This window comes from Lampris incognitus, chromosome 3 (assembly GCF_029633865.1).
Source record: "Lampris incognitus isolate fLamInc1 chromosome 3, fLamInc1.hap2, whole genome shotgun sequence".
Lineage (NCBI taxonomy): Eukaryota > Metazoa > Chordata > Actinopteri > Lampriformes > Lampridae > Lampris > Lampris incognitus.
Window position 1 is genome coordinate 98,941,103 of NC_079213.1, and position 23,273 is coordinate 98,964,375.

General features: G+C 44.2%; 2 protein-coding genes across 3 annotated transcripts; one reads left to right on the top strand and one right to left on the bottom strand.

Annotated features, from left to right (window-relative positions):
- The first annotated feature begins 2,823 nt into the window (after window positions 1-2,823).
- serbp1a (SERPINE1 mRNA binding protein 1a) lies at window positions 2,824-8,763 on the top strand. Of its 2 annotated transcripts, none has more exons than XM_056275708.1 (9): window positions 2,824-3,185; window positions 4,763-4,946; window positions 5,123-5,263; window positions 5,508-5,579; window positions 5,820-5,894; window positions 6,101-6,272; window positions 6,739-6,783; window positions 7,049-7,249; window positions 7,435-8,763. In XM_056275708.1, exons 1-9 carry the CDS (start codon window positions 2,930-2,932, stop codon window positions 7,492-7,494), a joined length of 1,206 nt encoding a protein of 401 aa, XP_056131683.1. In that variant the 5' UTR covers window positions 2,824-2,929; the 3' UTR covers window positions 7,495-8,763. The 2 variants fall into 2 exon arrangements, with proteins under 2 accessions (XP_056131683.1, XP_056131684.1); XM_056275709.1 differs by having other exon boundaries at window positions 5,511-5,579.
- A 10,572-nt stretch (window positions 8,764-19,335) lies between these two features.
- Window positions 19,336-21,447, bottom strand: LOC130110760 (THAP domain-containing protein 1-like). The gene is made up of 3 exons (XM_056277942.1): window positions 21,193-21,447; window positions 20,513-20,729; window positions 19,336-19,764 (listed from the first exon to the last, which is right to left on the bottom strand). The coding sequence occupies exons 1-3, from the start codon at window positions 21,365-21,367 to the stop codon at window positions 19,761-19,763; spliced, it is 396 nt and encodes a 131-aa protein (XP_056133917.1). The 5' UTR covers window positions 21,368-21,447; the 3' UTR covers window positions 19,336-19,760.
- Between the last annotated feature and the right edge of the window lie 1,826 nt (window positions 21,448-23,273).

The following is a 23,273-nucleotide window of genomic DNA, read 5'->3' on the forward strand; positions in this document are numbered from 1 at the left end:
AACCATATATATCAAAACGATGGTGGGTTAACTAAATGTCATTATGTGAATTATATTACTTGCTATATGTAGATAGTAATGCTTGTGTAGCCAAGGCCAGCGAGAGGAGGTAAGAAGTCTGGACCAGAGAGACCCTTGAGGCAGGCACGACACGTCAAAACAATATGAACCCTCCCTACCCAAACGGGGGATAGCTAACAGAGAGGTGAGGTTATGCATACAGAAGGGATAGTGTAGAGAAGTAAAACAAGTCGGTAAGAAAACTCAAGGCCGTCTGTGACGCATGAACAAGGGAGGTTTAGCATATAAAGAATCTCACACACAAAGAAAGACAGACACATAGGGAGGATTGGCTGTTTGTGTCTCCAGATATCTGTCAAAATAATAAACTGCGGAATGATCTCCAGAAACGTCTCGACTGTCTTTTCTTCACATTAACGGACTCGGATGAGGGGATAGCGAACGAATCCCCGACAGTATATATAATCCTATAAGTTGTGCCATAGCGAATGTTCCTCGGTCTTGAGGTCTGCAGCTCCGTGGTCCAGCAGACTGTCGGCGTCTCCAGAGAAGTTGATGTAGGTGGTGCGAGCGAGGCAGACCCCGGCGCGGTGCGCTGAGCAGCGCTCAGTCTGCGCGCCGTGATCCGGAGCGCACACCCAGCAGTCGCTGTCGGATGCCGCCGGCTCCTCCTCGTCCCCGCTCAGTTTGGGGTTACAGAAAGCCCACACCATTCCGCAGAAATAGACGAAAAATGTCCCCATGACCAAGATCATGAGCGCGTACGACTCTATCATCGCCTTGGTTACCGGAGATGTCATCTCGGGACGGCCGTAAAACCAACCCCCTCGAATATGGGAAAAGTGGTCCGCAGTGGAAAAAGTAGACCATCTAAAAGGAATGGTTAAAAAAAAGTGTGGTTAATTCCTCGGTCGGTCCTTTTCTATAAACAGCGGTAAATCCCAGTGCTGGCGCAGGGTTAGTCCTCTGCTCCGCAGCAGTGCGCCGTAATGGGACAATATATTATAGTCTGCGTGCCAGCAGCGCGATCGCGTTAAAGGACCATCCCGGTATTTTCCCCCCCGTTTCAGCCCATTCGCTATAAACCTCGTATAATTAACGTCACTATGGACCATTTTCCAAAGCATACCACAATGTTTCGATTTGCTTTCTTCTTTTTGAACGCGTTCCGGGCAGTTTCCATCCACTTCTGTTGGCCTTGATATGGGTACTCCATTACAATGAACGTTAAGTCCCCTTTATTTTTCTGTTAAAGTTACAGCTGGGATGATAACTTTCGCAAAAAAAGAAAAAGAAGATGACTACATGTTCACTGTAATGGACTGCTTATTACAAGCAAATTTCAAGTCTGCAAGTTGATTTTCATACCGTATTGAAATAAATGGAAATTTGCTTGTAATAAGTATGGAGACAAAGCAAGAGAGGCAAGATTGAGGTGGCTTGGACATGTGTGGAGGAGAGATGCTGGGTATATTGGGAGAAGGATGCTGAATATGGAGCTGCCAGGGAAGAGGAAAAGAGGAAGGCCAAAGAGGAGGTTTATGGATGTTGTGAGGGAGGACATGCAGGTGGCTGGTGTGACAGAGGAAGACGCAGAAGACTGGAAGAAATGGAAACGGATGATCCGCTGTGTCGACCCCTAACGGGAGCAGCCAAAAGTAGTAGTGGCAGTAGTAGTCGTAGCAGTGGTAGTCGTAGTAGCAGTAGTAGCAGTAGTAGTAGTAGTAGTAGAAGAAGATTGAAATAAATGGAAATCCGTGGTGCTGAGAAACGCACTGATCCAGAGTAAAGTCAAGAAAAACACCGGTATGGCCCTTTAAAGCAATAAGCTAACAGATGAGAGCCTGGACAACAGAGGCGTCCATTTATTACTTTTTCAATTACAATAATCCCTTTTCTTTTTTTTCTGGGCATAAATAACCGACAGTGGTAGGCTAATATGTCCTTTATGAAATTCCTCAAACGACCCAGACCTTTGCGCCCCATTAGAATGAATCAAGCTTGAGTTATGCGGTAGCTTGTCTTTGCAAGAATCCCCTAAAGAAAGTCAAACAGGTTATTGTGGGTGATTGTGCATTTCTAAATGCTTTTCTAATGCCTTGACACGCTGCAGGAAAAAAGAAAGAGACGTGGAGTTTTGTGTGAGTGTTTGGGGGCAGTTTTGCTATATTTTTCTTAATTTAGAAAAATCCTTAAGCATCTTAGCGTAACGAATTTAGAAAACTGAATCACCGTTATAGTCAGTGCAATGGGCAAATTGTTACTCCGAACACAAATAACAGTCAAATAGCCCATAGCAGTATAATATAGGCTAAGCAAGCGGAAGTATTTGTCCATTGCCCTCATATTACTGATGTGAGATAATATGACGACAATAATAATCAGAACCTTCACTGCAACGTTAATCTGGTTTCTCTCTGTTTCCGCTGCATTTGTTATGGTGACCTTTCTTGACCTTTTGTTGTCTACACCTGTCATATTAATAACATTTATGACAAGATGTTTCCTTTTTGGTTAGATAACTCCTACTTTGAATTCCACAAAAATCTGAGGAGGTAGAGAAATGATCTGAAAAACTCTCAGTCAAACAACAGAACAAAAACACCAGCAGACAATTATTAATGTACAACTCGTGCTGTGCGTCCACTGAGGGTAGAAAAAAAAATGACGTCGACAGTGTCACTTTGGGTGACGTAGTTTTTTAGTAGTCCGTCCTCTTTCATTTCTTCAACTTGCTCACTATGAAAGAACTACACGACCCACCCCGCGCCATCTCTGAAGTCCCGGATGTCTACAGCGCCGGAAGAGAAGAAGGTCTTTTTCCCAGCCATCTTGTGGCTTCATATAGCGAAGTGTTCGCACCAAGCCTCGTAGAATCGGTGGAAAATCCTGCTGAAGGGGCGCCATCATGCCCGGACAAATGCAAGAAGGTTTTGGCTGCGCCATAACCAATCGGTTCGACCAGCTATTTGACGACGAGTCGGATCCGTTCGAGTTGTTGAAGCTTGCGGAGATAAAGAAGAAGGAGGCTCCCGTTCCCGGTGCCGCCAAGACAGCAGCCCAGGCTGCCAAGCAACAGAAAAAGGAGTCCCAGAAAGACAGAAAGAACCCCCTCGCCGATAAGAAGGAGGAGATTCAGGCACCCGTTCCGCTCAAGAAGGATGGTGAGCTATATTACTTTATATTAAATACTATTCAGCTAGGCAAGACTGCATCGACAACATCGTAAGCTAACTAGCTAAGCTGCCTGTGCGCAAGACAGGAGCGACCCCAGAGGGGGTAACATGAGGTCCACGCCGTGCCCTTTGTGTCCGTTCGGGCAGCCGTCCGTTGGAACAAGGCCACCGTTACTAAACATGTACTGCATGTAGTAGATGGGGGGGCCCCCCATCACTGCAGTGCATGCCGTGACAAGCGAGTGTGCACGGTTAACTTGTGGCCTGTACACTCCCCTCCGGCCTTGCTCGACAGGCACGACTGGAAAGCCTGACAACCTGTTGAAAGCCGTCCATACACACCAGTTCACAATGTCAAGCCATGTGAGCTGCAATGAGAACGATCTGTCGGCGTTTTTGGAGTATGGTCGGTTTAGTTCAACTCGGCGTGATCGAAATTATTGGCCGTCGGTTTGAGAAATGATTATATTGTAGACGCGAATCCCAAGTTAAAGGCAATCAATAAAATGACGTAGCAACGCACGATCGACTTCAGGCAAATATCCTCACTAGACAACTTTTGTGTTGGATTTGTCTTTTGGCAGCAGGACTTTCAAAACCTGTGCAGTCGCATGGTAGTAAAACCTCGTGGCTGGATTGTAGGGCGTGCTAAACGAGACTTAACCTGCCATCTTCCATCGGCGCACAATACTGGCTTTTTGGTGGATCGTTTAACATCGGAAACTAATTCTCATTCGGTGATTTTTAACACATATGCACTGTCAACATTAACGTGAAACCACTCGGAACACCTCTGCCTTCACTGGGTTTCCACTCGTTAATTTAACGGAGCACTTAGTCGAACCCGCCGGCGTCGGTGTTATTGGGGTACATGTGTGGTTATTGGACATTATAACAATCTGTATGGGATTGCAACGTGTAGTTATATCTGGTTGCCCGAAGATGTGACAGGTGCGCCTACTAATATGCACTCAGCTGCTGTAGTGTTGGGGATAGTATCTATTTTGGTATCTGATGACTTGGGCAATGGGAGGGACTTATGTGACCAGACTATGAGCATGCTGCATGGTAGTTCCTGAAGAATTGATATGCGTTGCCACCAACATCAAGGTGAAACTGGGTTAAACAAAGCTGCAGAACAAAATGGTAAAATGACAACCAAGTTGCGTTTTATATAGCGTTTTTCTAGCTGCAACAGCCACTCAAAGCGCTTTACAATTAATTCACACACACACACACACACACACACACACACACACACACACACACACACACACACACACACACACACACACGAGAGTATTCATCTTTGAGGGCGTCATTGACGGTGGTCTTGGCCAGGTGTTGGGAACCCACGTTATGCACATTTTCTACATAATTGTGGGTTTATTTCCACTTTGGCTGGCTATATTTATTGCACCTTAATTGAATGTTGTTAAAAATTATTTTAACAAAAACAAAGCCACTCCTTTATCTTGTCTTGACCTCAGCTGTGGGCTCTGGTTTATTGATTCTATTGTTCCTCTAATCTATCTGGGGTTTTTTTTTTGTTCCCCCCCCCCCAGGCGCTGGTATGAGGAGAATGGCCCGGAGGCCAGAAGGTGATGGCTCCAGGCCTCAGGGTGGCCAGGGAGAGGGCCGGCCCCCCACAGACAGGCGGCCTGTGGACAGGCGACCCCCACGCCGCTTTGAGAGGCCTGCTGGAGAAGCTGGCGAGAAGACTGAGGGAGGGGAATTCTCTGTAGAGAAGTGAGTTAAACTAGAGTTCACGGGATTTATATTATTTGGGATCCATATTTCAAGGAGAATGATTCTATATTCCTAAATACTCAAATCAATTGAGAAATCTGTCGTCTTAATAATCCAATTGACTTGATGCATTCTTCGATACAACAGTTTTATTGGTGTTCCCTCCGTCATCTTAGGCCTGTTGGTGATAGGCCGATGAGGGGACGTGGTGGTGGTAGAGGAGGCCGTGGAGGCAGGGGACGGGGAATGGGCCGCAGTGATGGTTTTGACTCTCGGGGGAAACGCGAATTTGACAGACACAGTGGCAGTGACCGATCGTAAGTATTTTTCTGTTCAGTTTTTGGCTTGCATAATGTTAATGCTTATTCTGTAGTAATTTGTGCTACTAGGTAGAATGCAGTTGTAATCGTTCAGTTTTTGGTTTGCATGATGTTAATGCTTATTCTGCAGTAGTTGCGCTACTAGGTAGAATGCAGTTTTAGTTTAAATGTGTTGGCTATCAAAATGTGTTTGTATGCAGCTCTCTTTTCAAGCTCATGGCTAAAGCAAATGTTGTTTCAGCAGCCTTAAAGGTGAGGAAAAGCGCGGTGGAAGTGGATCTCACAACTGGGGCACCGTCAAGGATGAACTGACGTAAGTGCTTATAGATCATTTACATAATGGGGAAGTTGCATGACGGATGAAAATTGTCAGACCAGGACATCTGATTTCTCATAAGTTTTTAGGTCAATAGCTAGTATTTTTTTGATTAAGTATTTGGTAGAATTTTCTGCTATTTGCTTGAGATCTGGGTGTAATTTATAAACCTTTGGGCAGGTGGGTTTCAGTGGATGGTAATATTAACATGGGCTCTAACTTTTGATTTTATTGCAGTGAGCTTGACCAATCAAACGTCACTGAGGAGAACCCTGAGGGAGAGGAGCATCCAGCAGCTGACTCTGAGAACAAGTGTGTTTTTTTTTTTCCCCTTAAACGTATTTTCATTCCACTTGAGTGTATTCCTATGGATTCCAGTTTGCTGTAACCAAATTAGAGCTGTATTCATGTCGCAAGTTATGGTCTGAAATATCAGGGTTGTCAAAATTATCTCATTTGAAAAATGTTAAGGCATATTGTGATAGAGGGGTTATTACTGACAATGCTTTATGATGCAGAGAGAATGAGGCAGAGGAAGTCAAGGAAGAAGGACCCAAGGAAATGACTCTCGATGAATGGAAGGCCATGCAGGACAAGGAGCGGGCCAAAGTGGAGTTCAACATCCGCAAGGCCAACGAGGGAGCTGAGTGGAAGAAAGGATATGTGCTGCACAAATCCAAGGCAGAGGATGTGAGGAGACACAATTCTTGGGCTCTTTCTGCAATGTGTCAGAAAAACATGTCAATTATTTTCTTTTTAATTTTGATAAAGTTGCTCATCACTGGTGAATCAAGATTCATCAAATGCTAGAAAGGTTTAGCATTGGGAAGTCCCACAACTTCAGAGCTATATTGATAATCTCTAGTAAGTCTCATGTTTGCAATAAATTGGCAAAGCCCTTGGAAGGGGTATGCCCGCTTAATGTAAATTTAGACCTGTATGTTAAGATTTGTGCCAGTGTAGTTGGGTGGGTCATGGCAGGGTAACAGGGAGATGAAGGGATTATGGTATATGTTAGATTTTCTTGAAAATGAATTGCCTCTAAGTAAACAGTAGCTAAAGTTGCGAATGCACAGGTTCCAGTCAAATGTTGCAATCTGTCAGTCTGCTCAGTAATTGTTTCAAAAAAGTTTTTTTTTCCTCTGCTCTAACACAGGAGAAGAAGGGCACTCTGATAGACCCTGAAATAGATGAGAGCAAGGTATGTATCATTCAATCCTCGTGTGTGTATATCTGAAGATTCTTGTGTTGTTATTCTTAAGTACACTGATAGAGCCACGAAACCGGAGTCGAATTCCATGTATGTGCAAACCTGCATGGCCAATAAACATGATTCTGATTATATAACCTTGTGGAAATTAAATGGGGGGGGGGGGACCACACTTGAAATATCTCAAGTATTATTACCCAATCCTTTTAACCCTGTTTAGATTTAGAAATAATGGTTTTCCACTTTCCTATCTCAGGTAGAGGATGAACACCACTTCCGCAAACCAGCCAATGACATTACGTCCCAGCTGGAGATCAACTTTGGAGACCTTGGCCGTCCAGGCCGTGGCCGTGGGGGACCCCGTGGTGGTAGAGGAGGAGGCCGTGGCAGGGGCGAACCCCGTGAGGCTCGTGATGGAGCTGCTACAAGGCCACCCCGTGGAGGAAGGACAGACAAGGTGACTAGTAACATTTAATCTATCAGGTCATTTTATACCTAGTTTTGTTGTCATTTGAAATCCTGTGGCTTAGTAAATGAACAAGCTTGACCTAACTCTTGTTTTAAGTTCTGAGTCAACTGAAGGCTTTTGCGAAAGGGTCATGATGATATCGGTCAGATTTTCTTACTCTTTCTTTCCTCCAGTCAAGTGGTGTTTCTGTGCCCAACGTGGATGACCCCGAGGCCTTCCCAGCCCTGGCCTAAGCCCCGGCTGCTATCCCTCGGGCCCACAGGAGCCCCTAGGCACCTCCACTACGAGGCTTGCATGTTCCTGGATCCTTCAGCAAAGTGATGAAGACTGTCATTATCTATGACACTCAAGTTTGAGGACTGAATTTTACCAATTAAAAATAAAAAAGAAGACGAAAAAAACAGAAATGAACACAAAAAACGTTGGAAAAAAGAAAAGGACTTCTTGCTACTCTGGAGCAACTTATTGGTAGAGGTTTTGTACTTGGAAACAAAGTAGCAGGGATGTTTTCATACAGTATTTTTTTCAGAGGTTATGCATTATTCATTGATACTTTTTTGTAATTGCTGCTTGGAAAAATACGCATTTCCAAATAGAGGCGTATCCTTTTGGCTTGCGATGTCTCATAGCTTGCTTGATTTGTTGCTTCCTAACGGGCACTGCAGGGATCCAACTCAAGCTCATATAAGCTTTACCACACTGGGTATTTTAGAAGAAGTTACTGCTTCACTCATTGAGATTTTAAGGACTTTACTTTAGAACTGGGATTTTTGTTTTATATTTTATAAAGTTGGGTCTAATCTAAAATATTAGACCTGTAAATCTAAACTATTTTCATAGGAAATCTCAGATTGTATTTCAGATGATGCTGATACTTTGATCCTAGTACCTACATCGGGGACACATGGATTAGATGGAGCCCATTCTGTATTGGGGTTCTTTTGTATCGACGTGTTTCCAAAGGACTAAATGGTCATAAGGTGATTACTTTCATAACTTAAAATTGATATTTTGACACCAGTCAACTGGAATAATTTACAGCTTGAAAGTTTCTACTTGTGATTTCATTTACTTATATTTGGGTGCTACTCATTGACAAAGTCCTCCTACCCCTTCTGCTACATAACAAGCTATGTACAAGTTAAAGATGCCTTGGTGTTTCCCTAAGATGAGACGAGGAGAGGAGGTCCTTGCATTAAGATGCAGCTGTAGTCCTTTGGAAGCCCGCAGACCCTCAGACTACTGTTTACACACTCCAGTCCAGCATACTGGGACAGCTGTGAACCCAGCCCGGCTCTAATTTGTTTCTGCAGTCTGTTTTCGTGCCGATAATTTTCTCCATTGTTGACCTGCCCTTAAATTTCCACAGTGACACCGCTGCATAATCGCTCTGAAAGAAATACAGTTGTTCGTTGTGCGGAACGGCTGAGTGCTCTGCAGATGTGTGAATTCTAGCCCTGCTATTAGAGACCTCTGTCGGTAAATAAAGATGGTCGATTCATTTTTTTTTTTGCATTGTCAGTTTTATTCTGTTAGAACATAATCAAATTTTTGGCTGCACCGTCAGGCAAGCCAGTTCTACAACCACAAATGCCGCCGCTTAGTGATCATGTTTAGAGTTTGACACGGTTGGGCCGCTAGGAGTTAATATGTCAGCAGATCGATATTGCATGCCAAGAATGGAATATTGCTGCTCATTCCCCATCTAGTTATGCACGATAACAGTCCAGCATAGAGCAGAGTTGGAGAGAAAACGACTCGCCATGCAACAAGAGTTGTGAGGGGGGAGTACAATTAAAGTATCCTAAAGAAAAATGAGACAGCCACAGATGGAAACAGATGAAAGAGGGGCAGTTAACAAGTAGAGTACTTGTACCTAAAGTTAAATTAAATTCTCTTTTTAAAATCAAACATCCAAAGATATGAGTGGAAAATATTGTTCTTGCAGCTGCATTTATAGCATTTTTTTTTTTACTTGAATGTAGCTTAACTGTGTCATGTGATATGCTACTTCAGTACACTTTAACAACAAATATTACTGGAACCAATACCGAAAGTTGCAGATGAACATTTAATATCCAGGAATTGACATTATAGACCATACTAACTAGCCCTGTCACCATTTGGCCACAATTTCAAACATGGACCATACACGGTCCAGCCATAAACTAAGTTTTGACATAGTCCTGTTAGATCTGATGTGACTATCCCTTGTGCTATTCAAGGTGAGCTCGTAGGTAGAAACCAAAGTTGGATGTTGGAGGGGAAAGTTGTACTGGAGCAAGTGTCTCATGTGCGTTGTTAGCTCGGTGCTTACCTTGGCAGGTAACTCAGAAATGGATTCTGTGACTATTATAGAAAGCCCAAAATTATAAGCTCCTTCGCAGCAGGCTCACCAGCCCACCGTCTCTTCAATACCGATCAAAACTACATTCCCTTGAACTACCCATTATCTTTTGGTTGCACACCAAGAGTTCTGTTATTGTGTTGCCACGAACTGGGTATTTAAATCTATTAACATTTCATTCATGCTTTTTACTAGGATTGAAATCACAATGTATCATTCAGAATCGAAATTTCGGTGTACACACGTTATAGTCACATTGCAAAGGACGCATTGTATAGGATATTGAGCCCTTTATGTTAAATCGGTTATTGCTCAATAGGAAACAATATAGTAAAGTCCGTTTTTTTATGACTGCGCTTGAATAGGGCTGGGAAATATATCGATATCATGATAAGACTAGATATTGCCTCGGATTTTGGATATGGTAATATCGTGAAATGGCAAAAGTGTTGTCTTTTCCTGGTTTTATAGGCTGCAGTACAGTAAAGGTAATTTTCTGAACTTACCAGACTTCTAGCTCTTCTATTATTTGCCTTTACCCACCGAGTTATTATATAGGCATTACTGATGACTATCAAAAATCTTGTGTAAATGTTTTGTGAAAATACTTAGTCACCCCCATAATATGGACAAAATATCGATATTTTTTGGTCCAAAAATATCGTGATATTTTATTTTGTCCATATCACCCAGCTCTACTCGTGATAATGGATCTGACAAATATAGTTTAGTCTGATTCAATGACTTGGGCTAGCTGCCTTACGTCCCTTTTAAAAATCATCCTAATCGTTTCTTCAGTGAGAAATTCTTTGCAAATGGAGCTCTTGACAGTCAAAAGCTGCACATATCTGGTGAAATTATGCAACCTAATAATCTTGAATAATGCAAAATAAATTACATAAAACAAAAATATTGCAATGATGATTCAGCCCTTTTTTTTAACCAAATTAGAGTATCTACAATTCAAACTAAGGATGCATGTTATTGATTTTTTTTTTTGCCGATAACGGATCATTTCCATGACCGTTTCCGCTCATGTCGATGTTTTTCATTATAACCAACATGTCTCTTAGTTTCCACCGGTGGAGTTTACCTGTCAATATATACCGTGACTGATGCTTGGTGCGGACGTCAAAGAAACACCACGCTGTCTCCCACGTCTCTGCACTCACAGACAGTGAATGTCCGCTGTTCCGGTGTGGGTTCCATTTCTGCTCGGGGTTCTTCGACTACATATGACGTCACGGATTATATTGCTACCTAGCGTTGCTTTATAGTTATTTAGCTCTGTATTTTTTTTATAATCCACGTTGACATAGAGTTGGTTAGTAAAGGTGCGAGGGCCGCAGACCCGAGCTGCGTCTAAGGAGCGAGGCCGCAGGCTCAGGAGGGGGTCCTGGACGAGCTGCGTCTAAAGTCAATCTGCTGTTTCCCGCTGTTCCTAAACCAAACGGCTTTGCCTAAACTGAACTAGCCCCTACCCAATCAGAATGTGTGAAGTAGTGATGTCATATGTAGTCGCAGGGCGTGCCCGCCTCCTCAACAGATACAGTTCATCAATTACTACGGATTCATGGGTACCAAATACGTCACTTCCGAAATGCCCACCGCCATATTTGTGTCTGAGTGACTTGACAGTTTTCTGCTGCGACCGTCATTGCCGTCATGACCGCCAACACCAATGAAAGAGCGATATTTGGGAAAAAAAATCAATTAGTAGCGATCCCTATTTATTACCTTCAGCTTTATTTTGTCCCTTAACTTCCGTGAGGCGTCTGCCCCAACTTACTTTTCCTGACATTTATATTTACCTTGTACACAACCCATCCCCCATACACCGGAGATAGCCTGAAGACTTTCAAGAGCGCCGATGCCGATCAATACGCAGATGGGTGAACGACACAAGGATATGGCATCTGGGGAAAAAACATATCTGATAACAGGACATGATTGATTGAAGATCACTGGTGAATACAAACAGGTACTGTACCAGTGTAGGCTATGCCACAAGTTTCTGATGATAAATCGCAGGAATACTGCGTTGTTACTGCCTCCACTTCCATAGCTTTTTAACCTCTGTTTGTACCAGAGATGAAAATGGTTGGTTTCACCCACTCAGCCCTCCACTGGCGCTGGCTCCTGCACCTTTTAAGTTTGACGCTATTCTGTCCTCGCAATTGCGTCTGAGCGAGGCTGGACAGATAGCTAACAAAATGAATCCTCAATAAACCCGTCTTCAACAGAGTGTGGCTTTACTGGTTTCAACATTGTAAAACTGAAAATACAAACAAAGATTGATAGATTACTAAACACATACAGCTTACATGAAATTGCTTTTTAGCATGAAATATAACATGTCACAATTAACAATAACATTAATTTCTTCAGCGTTATCCAGATATAGACAGCCAAACAATAAACTAGCATAAGAACTTAGCAAACATGAGAACGTGTCAGTTAAGTCAGATGCTAGCTAGGGAGCTGTCCGCTTGAATGAGCTTCGGAGTTAGCTAAAATAGGTTAGCTAGCAACATCAAGACAAGAAACGTCTTCTAGTAATATGTAGCTTAACTAAAATTACGTTTCAGATATAACATGCTGTTAGAAGACTAGACTAATACTTTATGTCTATCTCTGCGCAGATGAAGTGGATTATTAAACCGTTATAAAGAATCGTACTGACTACCGAACTTCTGCTGGAGGGGAAAAATGCAGCCTTCGTTTATACGGTCGTTTTGGGAGAAGAAGAAAATGAACAGCGTCTCAGTGACGTAATCAATCCGCGCATGCAAGCGCAACACCGCCCACTTGTGGACAAACAAAGTCGTAAACAAAATAGTACACAGTAACACATAGTCATACAAATACACTGGTGTCATATCTCAACACTCCCACTTATGAATCATGTGCTTACTGTATACCTTTTCATATTCATTGAACAAAATAAAAAAAAAAACTTGGTATAACCCACACCACTCACATTTCACACACCAAACATTGCCTTAGCAAATGTCTTCAGTTTTACCTTGGATGCGGGCTTCGTCATTACATCCGCAACCATTTCGTCTGTAGGCCAATACACCAATGACATCCTTTCCTCTCTTATGGTAGACCTTATAAAGTGGTATTTGATATCCACATGTTTGCAGCGTTGCCTACACACCGGGTTCTTTGCTAAAACTATTGTCCCCTGGTTGTCCTCATAAACCACTGTTCTCTTGTATTCATATGAATCAATACCTCTCAGTAACTGTTCAACATAAATACATTCCTGGATGGCTAAAGCCAGAGCCATATACTCCGCCTCGCACGTAGAAAGTGCCACAGTAGCTTGTTTCTTGGCTTTCCAAGAGATAAGTGCACTTCCCCTGCTCATGCTCACACAGTAACCTGATGTGCTGCGTCTATCCGCAGTATCTGAAGCCCAGTCGGCATCACTATATGCCTGTAAGCCAAGCTTCCTACATCGCTCTTCCTGTAACAGAGCTGTTTGTCTGTGGTGCCCTTAAGGTAACGAAACACATTTTTTACTGTCACCCATTGCTCTTCAGTAGGCTCTGCAAAATGCTGAGATAGCTTGCTCACAACAAAACATAAATCTGGACGTGTACATGTAGCTAAGTACACTACCGTTCAAAAGTTTGGGATCACCCAAACAATTTTGTGTTTTCCATGAAAAGTCACACTTATTCACCACCATATGTTGTGAAATGAATAGAAAATAGAGTCAAGACATTGACAAGGTTAGAAATAATGATTTGTATTTGAAATAAGATTTTTTTTACATCAAACTTTGCTTTCGTCAAAGAATCCTCCATTTGCAGCAATTACAGCATTGCAGACCTTTGGCATTCTAGCTGTTAATTTGTTGAGGTAATCTGGAGAAATTGCACCCCACGCTTCCAGAAGCAGCTCCCACAAGTTGGATTGGTTGGATGGGCACTTCTTGCGTACCATACGGTCAAGCTGCTCCCACAACAGCTCAATGGGGTTCAGATCTGGTGACTGCGCTGGCCACTCCATTACCGATAGAATACCAGCTGCCTGCTTCTGCTCTAAATAGTTCTTGCACAATTTGGAGGTGTGTTTAGGGTCATTGTCCTGTTGTAGGATGAAATTGGCTCCAATCAAGCGCTGTCCACTGGGTATAGCATGGCGTTGCAAAACGGAGTGATAGCCTTCCTTATTCAGAATCCCTTTTACCCTGTACAAATCTCCCACCTTACCAGCACCAAAGCAACCCCAGACCATCACATTACCTCCACCATGCTTAACAGATGGCGTCAGGCATTCTTCCAGCATCTTTTCATTTGTTCTGCGTCTCACAAACGTTCTTCTTTGTGATCCAAACACCTCAAACTTGGATTCATCCGTCCACAACACTTTTTTCCAGTCTTCCTCTGTCCAATGTCTGTGTTCTTTTGCCCATCTTAATCTTTTTCTTTTATTGGTCAGTCTCAGATATGGCTTTTTCTTTGCCACTCTGCCCTGAAGCCCAGAATCCCGCAGCCGCCTCTTCACTGTAGATGTTGACACTGGTGTTTTGCGGGTACTATTTAATGAAGATGCCAGTTGGGGACCTGTGAGGCGTCTGTTTCTCAAACTAGAGATTCTAATGTACTTATCTTCTTGCTCAGTTGTGCAACGCGGCCTCCCACTTCTTTTTCTACTCTGGTTAGAGCCTGTTTGTGCTGTCCTCTGAAGGGAGTAGTACACACCGGTGTAGGAAATCTTCAATTTCTTAGCAATTTCTCGCATGGAATAGCCTTCATTTCTAAGAACAAGAATAGACTGTCGAGTTTCAGATGAAAGTTCTCTTTTTCTGGCCATTTTGAGCGTTTAATTGACCCCACAAATGTGATGCTCCAGAAACTCAATCTGCTCAAAGGAAGGTCAGTTTTGTAGCTTCTGTAACGAGCTAAACTGTTTTCAGATGTGTGAACATGATTGCACAAGGGTTTTCTAATCATCAAATAGCCTCCTGAGCCAATGAGCAAACACATTGTACCATTAGAACACTGGAGTGATAGTTGCTTGAAATGGGCCTCTATACACCTATGTAGATATTGCACCAAAAACCAGACATTTGCAGCTACAATAGTCATTTACCACATTAGCAATGTATAGAGTGTATTTCTTTAAAGTTAAGACTAGTTTAAAGTTATCTTCATTGAAAAGTACAGTGCTTTTCCTTCAAAAATATGGACATTTCAATTTGATCCCAAACTTTTGAACGGTAGTGTATATTAGACTCCCGACCACCTCTCTGTACTTTTTCCACATCTAACATTTTTGGTGCATCTTCTGAGTAGTCTAATTTCTGCTCACATGGGGTTTCTCTTACCCCGCACTCCTGCATATCAAAACGCTCCAATATTTTCTCAGAGTACCTTTGTTGTGAAACTGTTACACAGTTGGCGGACTGAGTGAAGTCCATCCCAAGAAAGCACTTTAACCTGCCCAGATCTTTCATCCTGAATTGTGGACAGCATCTTTTTCACTTTACTCAGCATCTCTGTGCTGCTTGATGCTATGATAAGATCATCTACCCAGGTTATAATGATCGTTTTCCCTTCCTTTGACTCCTTGGAGTACACACAATGGTCTGATTGGTTTTGTGTAAAACCATCACCTGTCAAACACTCGTGTAACAGTAAGTTCCAATTGCGGCCAGACTGCTTGAGGCCGTAGATTGACTTCTCCAGTTTACACACTAGTTTTTCTCCCTTCTCAATATAACCCTCAGGTTGTTCCATGTATATGTCATAGTCTATGGGGGCATGAAGATAGGCCGTCTTTACATCCATCTGGTGTAAAATCAAGTCATACTGAGCCGCCTTCTGTAGAAGCACTCGAACACTTGTTAGGTTGGCTGTCGGCGAAAATGTCTCCCCATAATCCACCCCAGCTCTCTGGCTATATCCCTTTGCGACAAATCTAGCCTTGTACTTGTCGTGTCCGTCTATATCTGTTTTTATCGCATACACCCACCTTCCTCCCACTGTTTTCTTGCCCTCTGGCAATTTCGTAAGGGTGAATGTTTTGTTGTCTCTTAGAGACTCCATTTCCTCGTCCATTGCCCTGGACCACTTTTCTGATTCTGGCGATTCCATGGCCTCTTTAAAGGTCAGAGGGACACCGCACACTGCCCTGTATGCATCTATAGTAGTGAGTGAGCTGTCATCACTGTCGACCTGACTATAGTCAATCAGGTATCTCGGAGGGTTGCGTTCCCTTTGGGGGTACCTCCCACTGGCTGAGGCTTGTGACGTCACCCTTGGGTGCTCCTCGTCATCATCCTCGGGTGCTGACTGTGTACCGTCAGTCTGTACATTTTTCTGTACTCTAGGCTGAGTTGCAGCTGTCTCAACAGACTTTCTCTCTCTTACCCAGTCTTCTGGGTGCAGACCTGGTGTCCGAGTCTAATTTTCACTAGTTGCCTTGTGTCACCATTAGAGTGAATGGCTTATATCTCTCGGGTAACCCCCTCATCACCATGGCCATCATTAGTCCCTCACTCGGTGGTTCTCCCGCCCCTTTGAGAGCCGTAATGATTTGTTCAGCTCGGATAATGTATTCGGTTATCGTCTCATTATCAGCTTTCTTTAGCCCAGTCAATGTTACATACAGAGTGACAATCCGGGGTCTGCCCTTACCAATGTAATGTTCCCGCAACACCCGTAGACTCTCTCTACCGTTGTTCTTCGTTTCTCTGAAGATCAGTCCCAAGCTTGTGTTGTCCAATAAAGGCGCCAATGCGCAGTAGGCGTCCGCGTTCCGCTCCTCGTCTAGGGCCTGCTCTTCCGCTGTCAAAGGTCCCACGGGCTCGGTAAGAATGGTGGTTTTCAGCCCCACACCATGCATGCAACAGAGCATTCGCTCTTCCCACAGTTCATACTCATCGGCCTGTCCGTTGAATGTGGGCCACCTGCTCTTCTTCCGCTCCATCTCCCTAGGTAGCGTTAGCTTAAGGTTCCGTTAGCTTCCCGATAGCCTCTCTCGATGCTAACTAGCTTCACACTTGCTAACTTGCTACTCCGTGCTAACCTGCGCGCATCCCGCCATCCGAGGTTATCACACTTCGTGTACTTCTTTTATCAAACTACTAAATAATCCAACGTTATCTGGGCCCATAACCTGTTAGAAGACTAGATTAATACTTTATGTCTATCTCTGCGCAGATGAAGTGGATTATTAAACCGTTATAAAGAATCGTACTGACTACCGAACTTCTGCTGGAGGGAAAAATGCAGCCTTCGTTTATACGGTCGTTTTGGGAGAAGAAAATGAACAGCGTCTCAGTGACGTAATCAATCCGCGCATGCAAGCGCAACACCGCCCACTTGTGGACAAACAAAGTCGTAAACAAAATAGTACACAGTAACACATAGTCATACAAATACACTGGTGTCATATCTCAACACATGTAAGTGCTGATACTCACAGACATGTCTACTCCAAGGTTCAAACGAAGAAAAACAGAACACATTTCACACACACACACACACACACACACACACACTGCTTGCTGCTTCACAATGAGCCAAACGGAAGATAAACAAAACGAACTCTCAGCCGGTGAAACTAACAGTACCTAAAACAACCAATAGAGGGGAGCACTGGAACACCTAACGTCATAACAAAGCATGTGCAGTTCTGTCGTCTTCAGTTCTCATGCAGTTATAGAGAGCAGGAAGGAATCTTGTTCTCAGTTGAGTTTTTTGTGTGCATCTCTCACCTGGAAGAGAATCCAGTTAATATACAAAAGAGCATGTATTCAGTACAGTAATGTAACACCTAGCTGGGGTCAGAACAGACGCTGTAATTGGAATAAATGTTATGAGGCCCCTGATCTACTGTTGCTGTTTTTTCTTTTGTCTTTATGGTCTATACACATTCATCTGACATCACTTGAACACATGCAAATACCGTAGATTGTGCAGAAAGTAATCCTATACAGTGCATCCGCTAAGTATTCACAGCCCTTTACTTTCCCCACATTTTGTTATGTTACATCCTTATTCCAAAATGGATTAAATTCCTTTTTTTCTCATCAATCTACATACAATACCCCATAATGACAAAGTGAAAAAGGTTTTGTAGAAATTTTTGCAAATTTATCAAAAATAAAAAACTGAAATATTGCATGTACATAAGTATTCACACCCTTTACTCAGTACTTGGTTGAGGCACCCTTGGCAGTGATTACAGCCTCAAGTCTTCTTGGGTATGAAGCTACAAGCTTGGCACACCTATATTTGGGGTATTTCTCCCATTCTTCTCTGTAGATCCTCTCGAGCTCTGTAAGGTTAGATGGGGAGCGTCGCTGCACAGCTATTTTTCAGGTCTTTCCAGAGATGTTCAATGGGGTTCAAGTCTGGGCTCTGGCTGGGCCACTCAAGGACATTCACAGACTTGTTCCAAAGCCACTCCTTCGTTGTCTTGGCTGTGTGCTTAGTGTTGTTGTCGTGTTGAAAGGTAAACCTTCGCCCCAGTCTGAGGTCCTGAGCGCTTTGGAGCAGGTTTCCATCAAGGATCTCTCTGTACTTTGCTCCATTCATTTTTCCCTCAATCCTGACTAGTCTCCCAGTTCCTGTCGATGAAAAACATCCCCACAGCATGATGCTGCCACCACCGTGCTGTAGGGATGGTATTAGCAAGGTGATGAGAGGTGCCTGGTTTCCTCCTGACGTGATGTTTGGCAATCAGGCCAAAGAGTTCAATCTTGGTTTCATCAGACCAGAGAATCTTGTTTCTCATGGTCTGAGAGTCCTTTAGTTGCTTTCTGGCAAACTCCAAGTGGGATGTCATGTGCCTTTTACTGAGCAGAGACTTCCGTCTGGCCACTCTGCCATAAAGGCCTGATTGGTGGTGCTGCAGAGATGGTTGTCCTTCTGGAAGGTTCTCCCATCTCCACAGAGGAACGCTGGAGCTCTGTTGGAATGACCATCGGGTTCTTGGTCACCTCCCTGACCAAGGCCCTTCTCCCCTGATTGCTCAGTTTGGCTGGGTGGCGAGCTCTAGGAAGAGTCCTGGTGGATCCAAACTTCTTCCATTTACAAATGATGGAGACCACTGTGCTCTTTGGGACCTTCAAAGCTGTAGACATTTTTTTGTACCCTTCCCCAGATCTGTGCCTCGATACAATCCTGTCTCGGCGGTCCACAGACAATTCCTTTGACTTCATGGCTTGGTTTCTGCTCTGACATGCACTGTCAACAGTGGGACCTTATATAGACAGGTGTGTGCCTTTCCAAATCATGTCCAATCAATTGAATTTACTACAGGTGGACTCCAATCAAGATGTAGAAACATCTCAAGGATGATCGGTGGAAACAGGATGAACCTGAGCTCAATTTTGAGTGTCATAGCAAAGGGTGTGAATACTTAGTATGTACATGCAATATTTCAGTTTTTTATTTTTAATAAATTTGCAAAAATTTCTACAAAACCCTTTTCACATTGTCATTATGGGGTATTGTGTGTAGATTGATGAGAAAAAAAATGAATTTAATCCATTTTGGGATAAGGCTGTAACATAACAAAATGTGGGGAAAGTGAAGGGGAGTGAATACTTCCCGGATGCACTGTATATAAAACATAGCATACGTATATGTTAGATGGCAGACCACTTGTGATCTCTAACCCCTACATAGTTACTCTTTTAAATGGCAGGAGACATTATGAAATGAATGATGTACTACTGGAGACGTTAAGGTTGCTTTTGTATTAAAAGTGAACTTTATTACAGCTGGTTTATTTAAAGCCAAATACAATAAGTCCACAGGTTACAGTAAAGGTCACATTTATTACCTTGATGTACAAGTTTTACATTTTACATGCAACTACTGCCTGTCTATTCTGTGGGGACCACAGATGGGCAAATATTACAAAGAGCACAGCAAACTGTTACCATCTTGTCAAGGGAGGTAGGTTGTCCTTGAGTGGCTGATTGGCAGAGAGACCGTGGGATGGTGGTCTGAAGGATGGTGTACTTGTTCCTGACCAGGCCAATGACTCTTTCCACATGGATCCTGATGGCCCCTTGTTGCATCTAGTTCCAGTGGATGCAGTTGCTGCTTGCCTTTGGTGAATGCTGGTATTTTCAACTGTGCACAATACAGGCCAACTGCATCTCTGACATTGAAGCCTCTATCTGCAAGAATGAAATCTCCTGGTGACAATTTCACAAGATATCCAGTTTTCTGTGATGTGCTTGTCGCTTGTGCGTCCACCTCAGCCATTTGACACAAAGGATAGAACACCCTGTGGTGTTATTGATATCAGGTATTTTATAGTGTTGTGACGCTTGTACTTAGAGTATGTCTGTGCACGAGCTCTCAAGTTCTTGGCTTCTCTATAAACATTTCAAAACAGTCAATGATAGAAGTGCAGTTGCTATAGTCATCCCTGAAGCAGATGGGCAGACTGACCTGAATTTGTTCTTTTGATGGCCAAACTATAAGTGGTGACAGTCTAACATACATGACATCTAATGTGCTATTAAATATTCTGGCAACACTTGTCTTAATACAAAATAAATAAACAAAAAAATATAGAGGTAAACAGAGCGTCATTCTCATCATTGTTAACAGAAAGCTATGAAAGGGAGTCAGTCCTGGACTAGCTTTAAGAAATCCTGACAGAAAGGTAAAGACAACCATTATTTTAGCATAGCTTGGAAGACTTCCTGTACCATTTCATCATTTCCTTTAAATGCCTCTTCGTTAAAAGAAAGCAGATCAACTTTGTCCTTTAGACTATGAACCTCTGCTCTAAGTCGAGCACACTCATTTGTTAATGCTTTGACTGTAGCTTTGCAGGCTGCATTTGAGCATGGTTCCACGATGCCTGGGCTGTGAGTGGGCTGAGAGTAACTGTGCTCACAGTCTGCCTGTACTCACATGGTGTTGTCGGTGTCATCGCTGGTGCTGAAAGGGGCCACAATCTCATGGTCAGTGTCACTGCAAGGGGCCAAAGTCTCAGTTTTTTTCCATTTCATCTGCTGGGTATGCTCAAACATACTGTTGGCATAGATGTTTTTCTGCCGCTGTCCAGCTGAAGTGTGTGCAAACAGGCTGGGTACATAATCAGGGCTCATGGGGTTGTCATTTTTTCTTCCTGAGCAGACAGAGAGGCAAGAATGGTAGAATATTACATGTGTGCATACCATCAAGATATTGAACAACCTGAGCAAGTCCAAAGGAATTGAATCGAGTGCCACTGGTGCAGTCGACTAAATTCCTTTGGATAACCATGACCTGGATGAATGAGAACATTCACAGACAACCTGAGCAAGGTCATTTACCTTTCATCTTTTTCGCTCAGATATTTTTCTCTCTTATTCGCCTTTATGCTGCAGTTAAGTACTGTAATGTATATTTAATAAGGGTGATCTCAGCGCGCATCTGCTGATCGGCAATCCGGTGCTTCTCGGTGAGGACAAGCATTAAGATAGAGAAGAACACTGGAGCAACCCTGGCAGTTGAAACCTCTTTATTAAGGTGCAAGTGAAAGAAGGTGCTATAAGGGAGCTTAAAGATATAAATAATAATTAGCTAAGTTAAAGGCAAACGTAACTTACCGGTAAAGTGTTGACAGCACAATATGGAGTTAGAAGTCGGCTGCCAGCGGTCCCTTCTGATTGAAGCCAGCCATTTATTCCGCCGATCTAGCTCCTTTGGGACTGAATGAAATTGTAGTCTGGGGTTTCTCTGACGACTGTTGTTACAGCCAACAGCACAACATATCCCGGGCATATTGTATGAACTTTCTTTTGTGTCTAGAGACTCTAGAATCACAACTAGTCTACTCTGGCAGTAGTGGTTGTGCAGCTGTGTCCCGGACACAAAAATGGCGGCGCTAAAACATAGTGACGTCACAGGGTATCAATGAATGGCTCGTCTGCAGACATGTGATTCTGATGACGCACGAGGTTCAGCTGGGGGGCAGGAAGTGAAACGCAGAACGGACGAGATGGAGCTAGTTTAGCCCGAACTGTGCTAGTTTAGACGATATTATGAGAGAAAGGTATAAACAGACATTAAGATATGTTGGACATGATCCTTATGTTATGAAGAGTGATTTTTTTGACGAAGTGGTCACCGCACACACGCGCGTTATCCGACTCCGCTCCTCCCGACCGCACACGTTCGAAAGCCATTTTTCCGGCGTTTTCGGTCAGTTTCTTGCATCCCCTCCCTCATGAACAACAACTTATGGTACTCAATAAAAACTCCTTGTGGTTTGACGCCAAACATAGGCATTTCGAAAGTCTGATAGTGCGTCCTATGTAGAAAACCAATCCTGCCTCCATCTGTAGTTCGTGACGTCATATGCAAACAACCTTGCGGCAAGCAGGGCGGTTGAAAAACAGCGGCGACACTCTCATAGGCCCCCCATTGTAAAAAATGGCGGAGACTTTTCCGGCCCCTTCCGGATTATGGGGACCATGAATAGTTCCAAACGTTGATATTCACAACATCGCTTTCCACTGCGTATCAAGCCATTTCAGCGGTAAGTTGACAAGTTAGGAGGTAAGATTTTAGATAATTCACTTAGTAGAGCCGAAGGAACGGAGAAGACCGTAGGTTCACACTTAAGCCGTGTAGGCAACTTTCTTTAATCAACGGTAAATCAGAGAGACAACAAAACCACAGCTCGACTGAGCGGAGGCGGCAAGAATAACCAGAAAACTGGCTGAACAACCATAACTTAACCCTGCGTTAACCTGCCAGGGCAACCCTGACTTAACTCTTAGTTCCTGAGGTGAATTCTATCCCCAATACGTGTCCACCACATGAGCCCCCCCAGAATTCGCCCTAGTAATCGAAGTCAGGCAGGCGCGGGGGGACGACAGGCCGTCCGCGGCGGCTCCGGGTAACAGGGGCCGGAGTGTCTCTGGGAGGCATTGACGCGAGCCTGTGGAGGTCGGCCTGAGGAGCAGAAGAGGCAGCGCGGGCCTCCACGGGGGGAGGAGGCGGAGCCGGGGGACGACCGCGACGAGGGGGTTGGGCTAACTCCAACGGCTGCGTCAAGTCCAGGTGTGCGGGTTTAACTCGGTCCACTGAAACATGCTCGGCCGTGCCCCCAAAATCCACCACCAGGTGCTTAGTTCCCCGTTCCAGGACGCGGAAGGGGCCGTCATAAGGGGGTTGCAGAGGGGGGCGGTGTGCGTCGTGACGGATGAACACGTAGTCCGCTGACTGCAGACCTGGGGGCACCTGGGACACCGGAGCGCCGTGTTGGGCGGTAGGGACGGGTGTGAAAGCTCTGACCCCGTCCAGCAAGGAGGCTCGTTGGTCCACAGCTGACCAGGGACGCGTTGCGTTGGGCATGAAATCGCCTGGGACTCGCAGCGGCGTGCCGTACACCAGCTCCGCAGAGGAGGCTTGTAGGTCTTCCTTCGGGGCGGTCCGCAGGCCCAGTATGACCCATGGGAGCTTGTCGACCCAGTTGCGGTCCTTGAGAGTAGCCCGAAGCGCAGCCTTCATGGACCGGTGGAAGCGCTCACATAGGCCGTTCGCCTGAGGGTGGTAGGCGGTAGTGCGGTGAAGCTTGACGCCCAGAGCCTCACCCACAGCATTCCATAGCTCTGAGGTAAACTGTGGCCCGCGGTCAGATGAAAGGTCGGAAGGCGTACCGAAACGTGAGACCCACGACCCA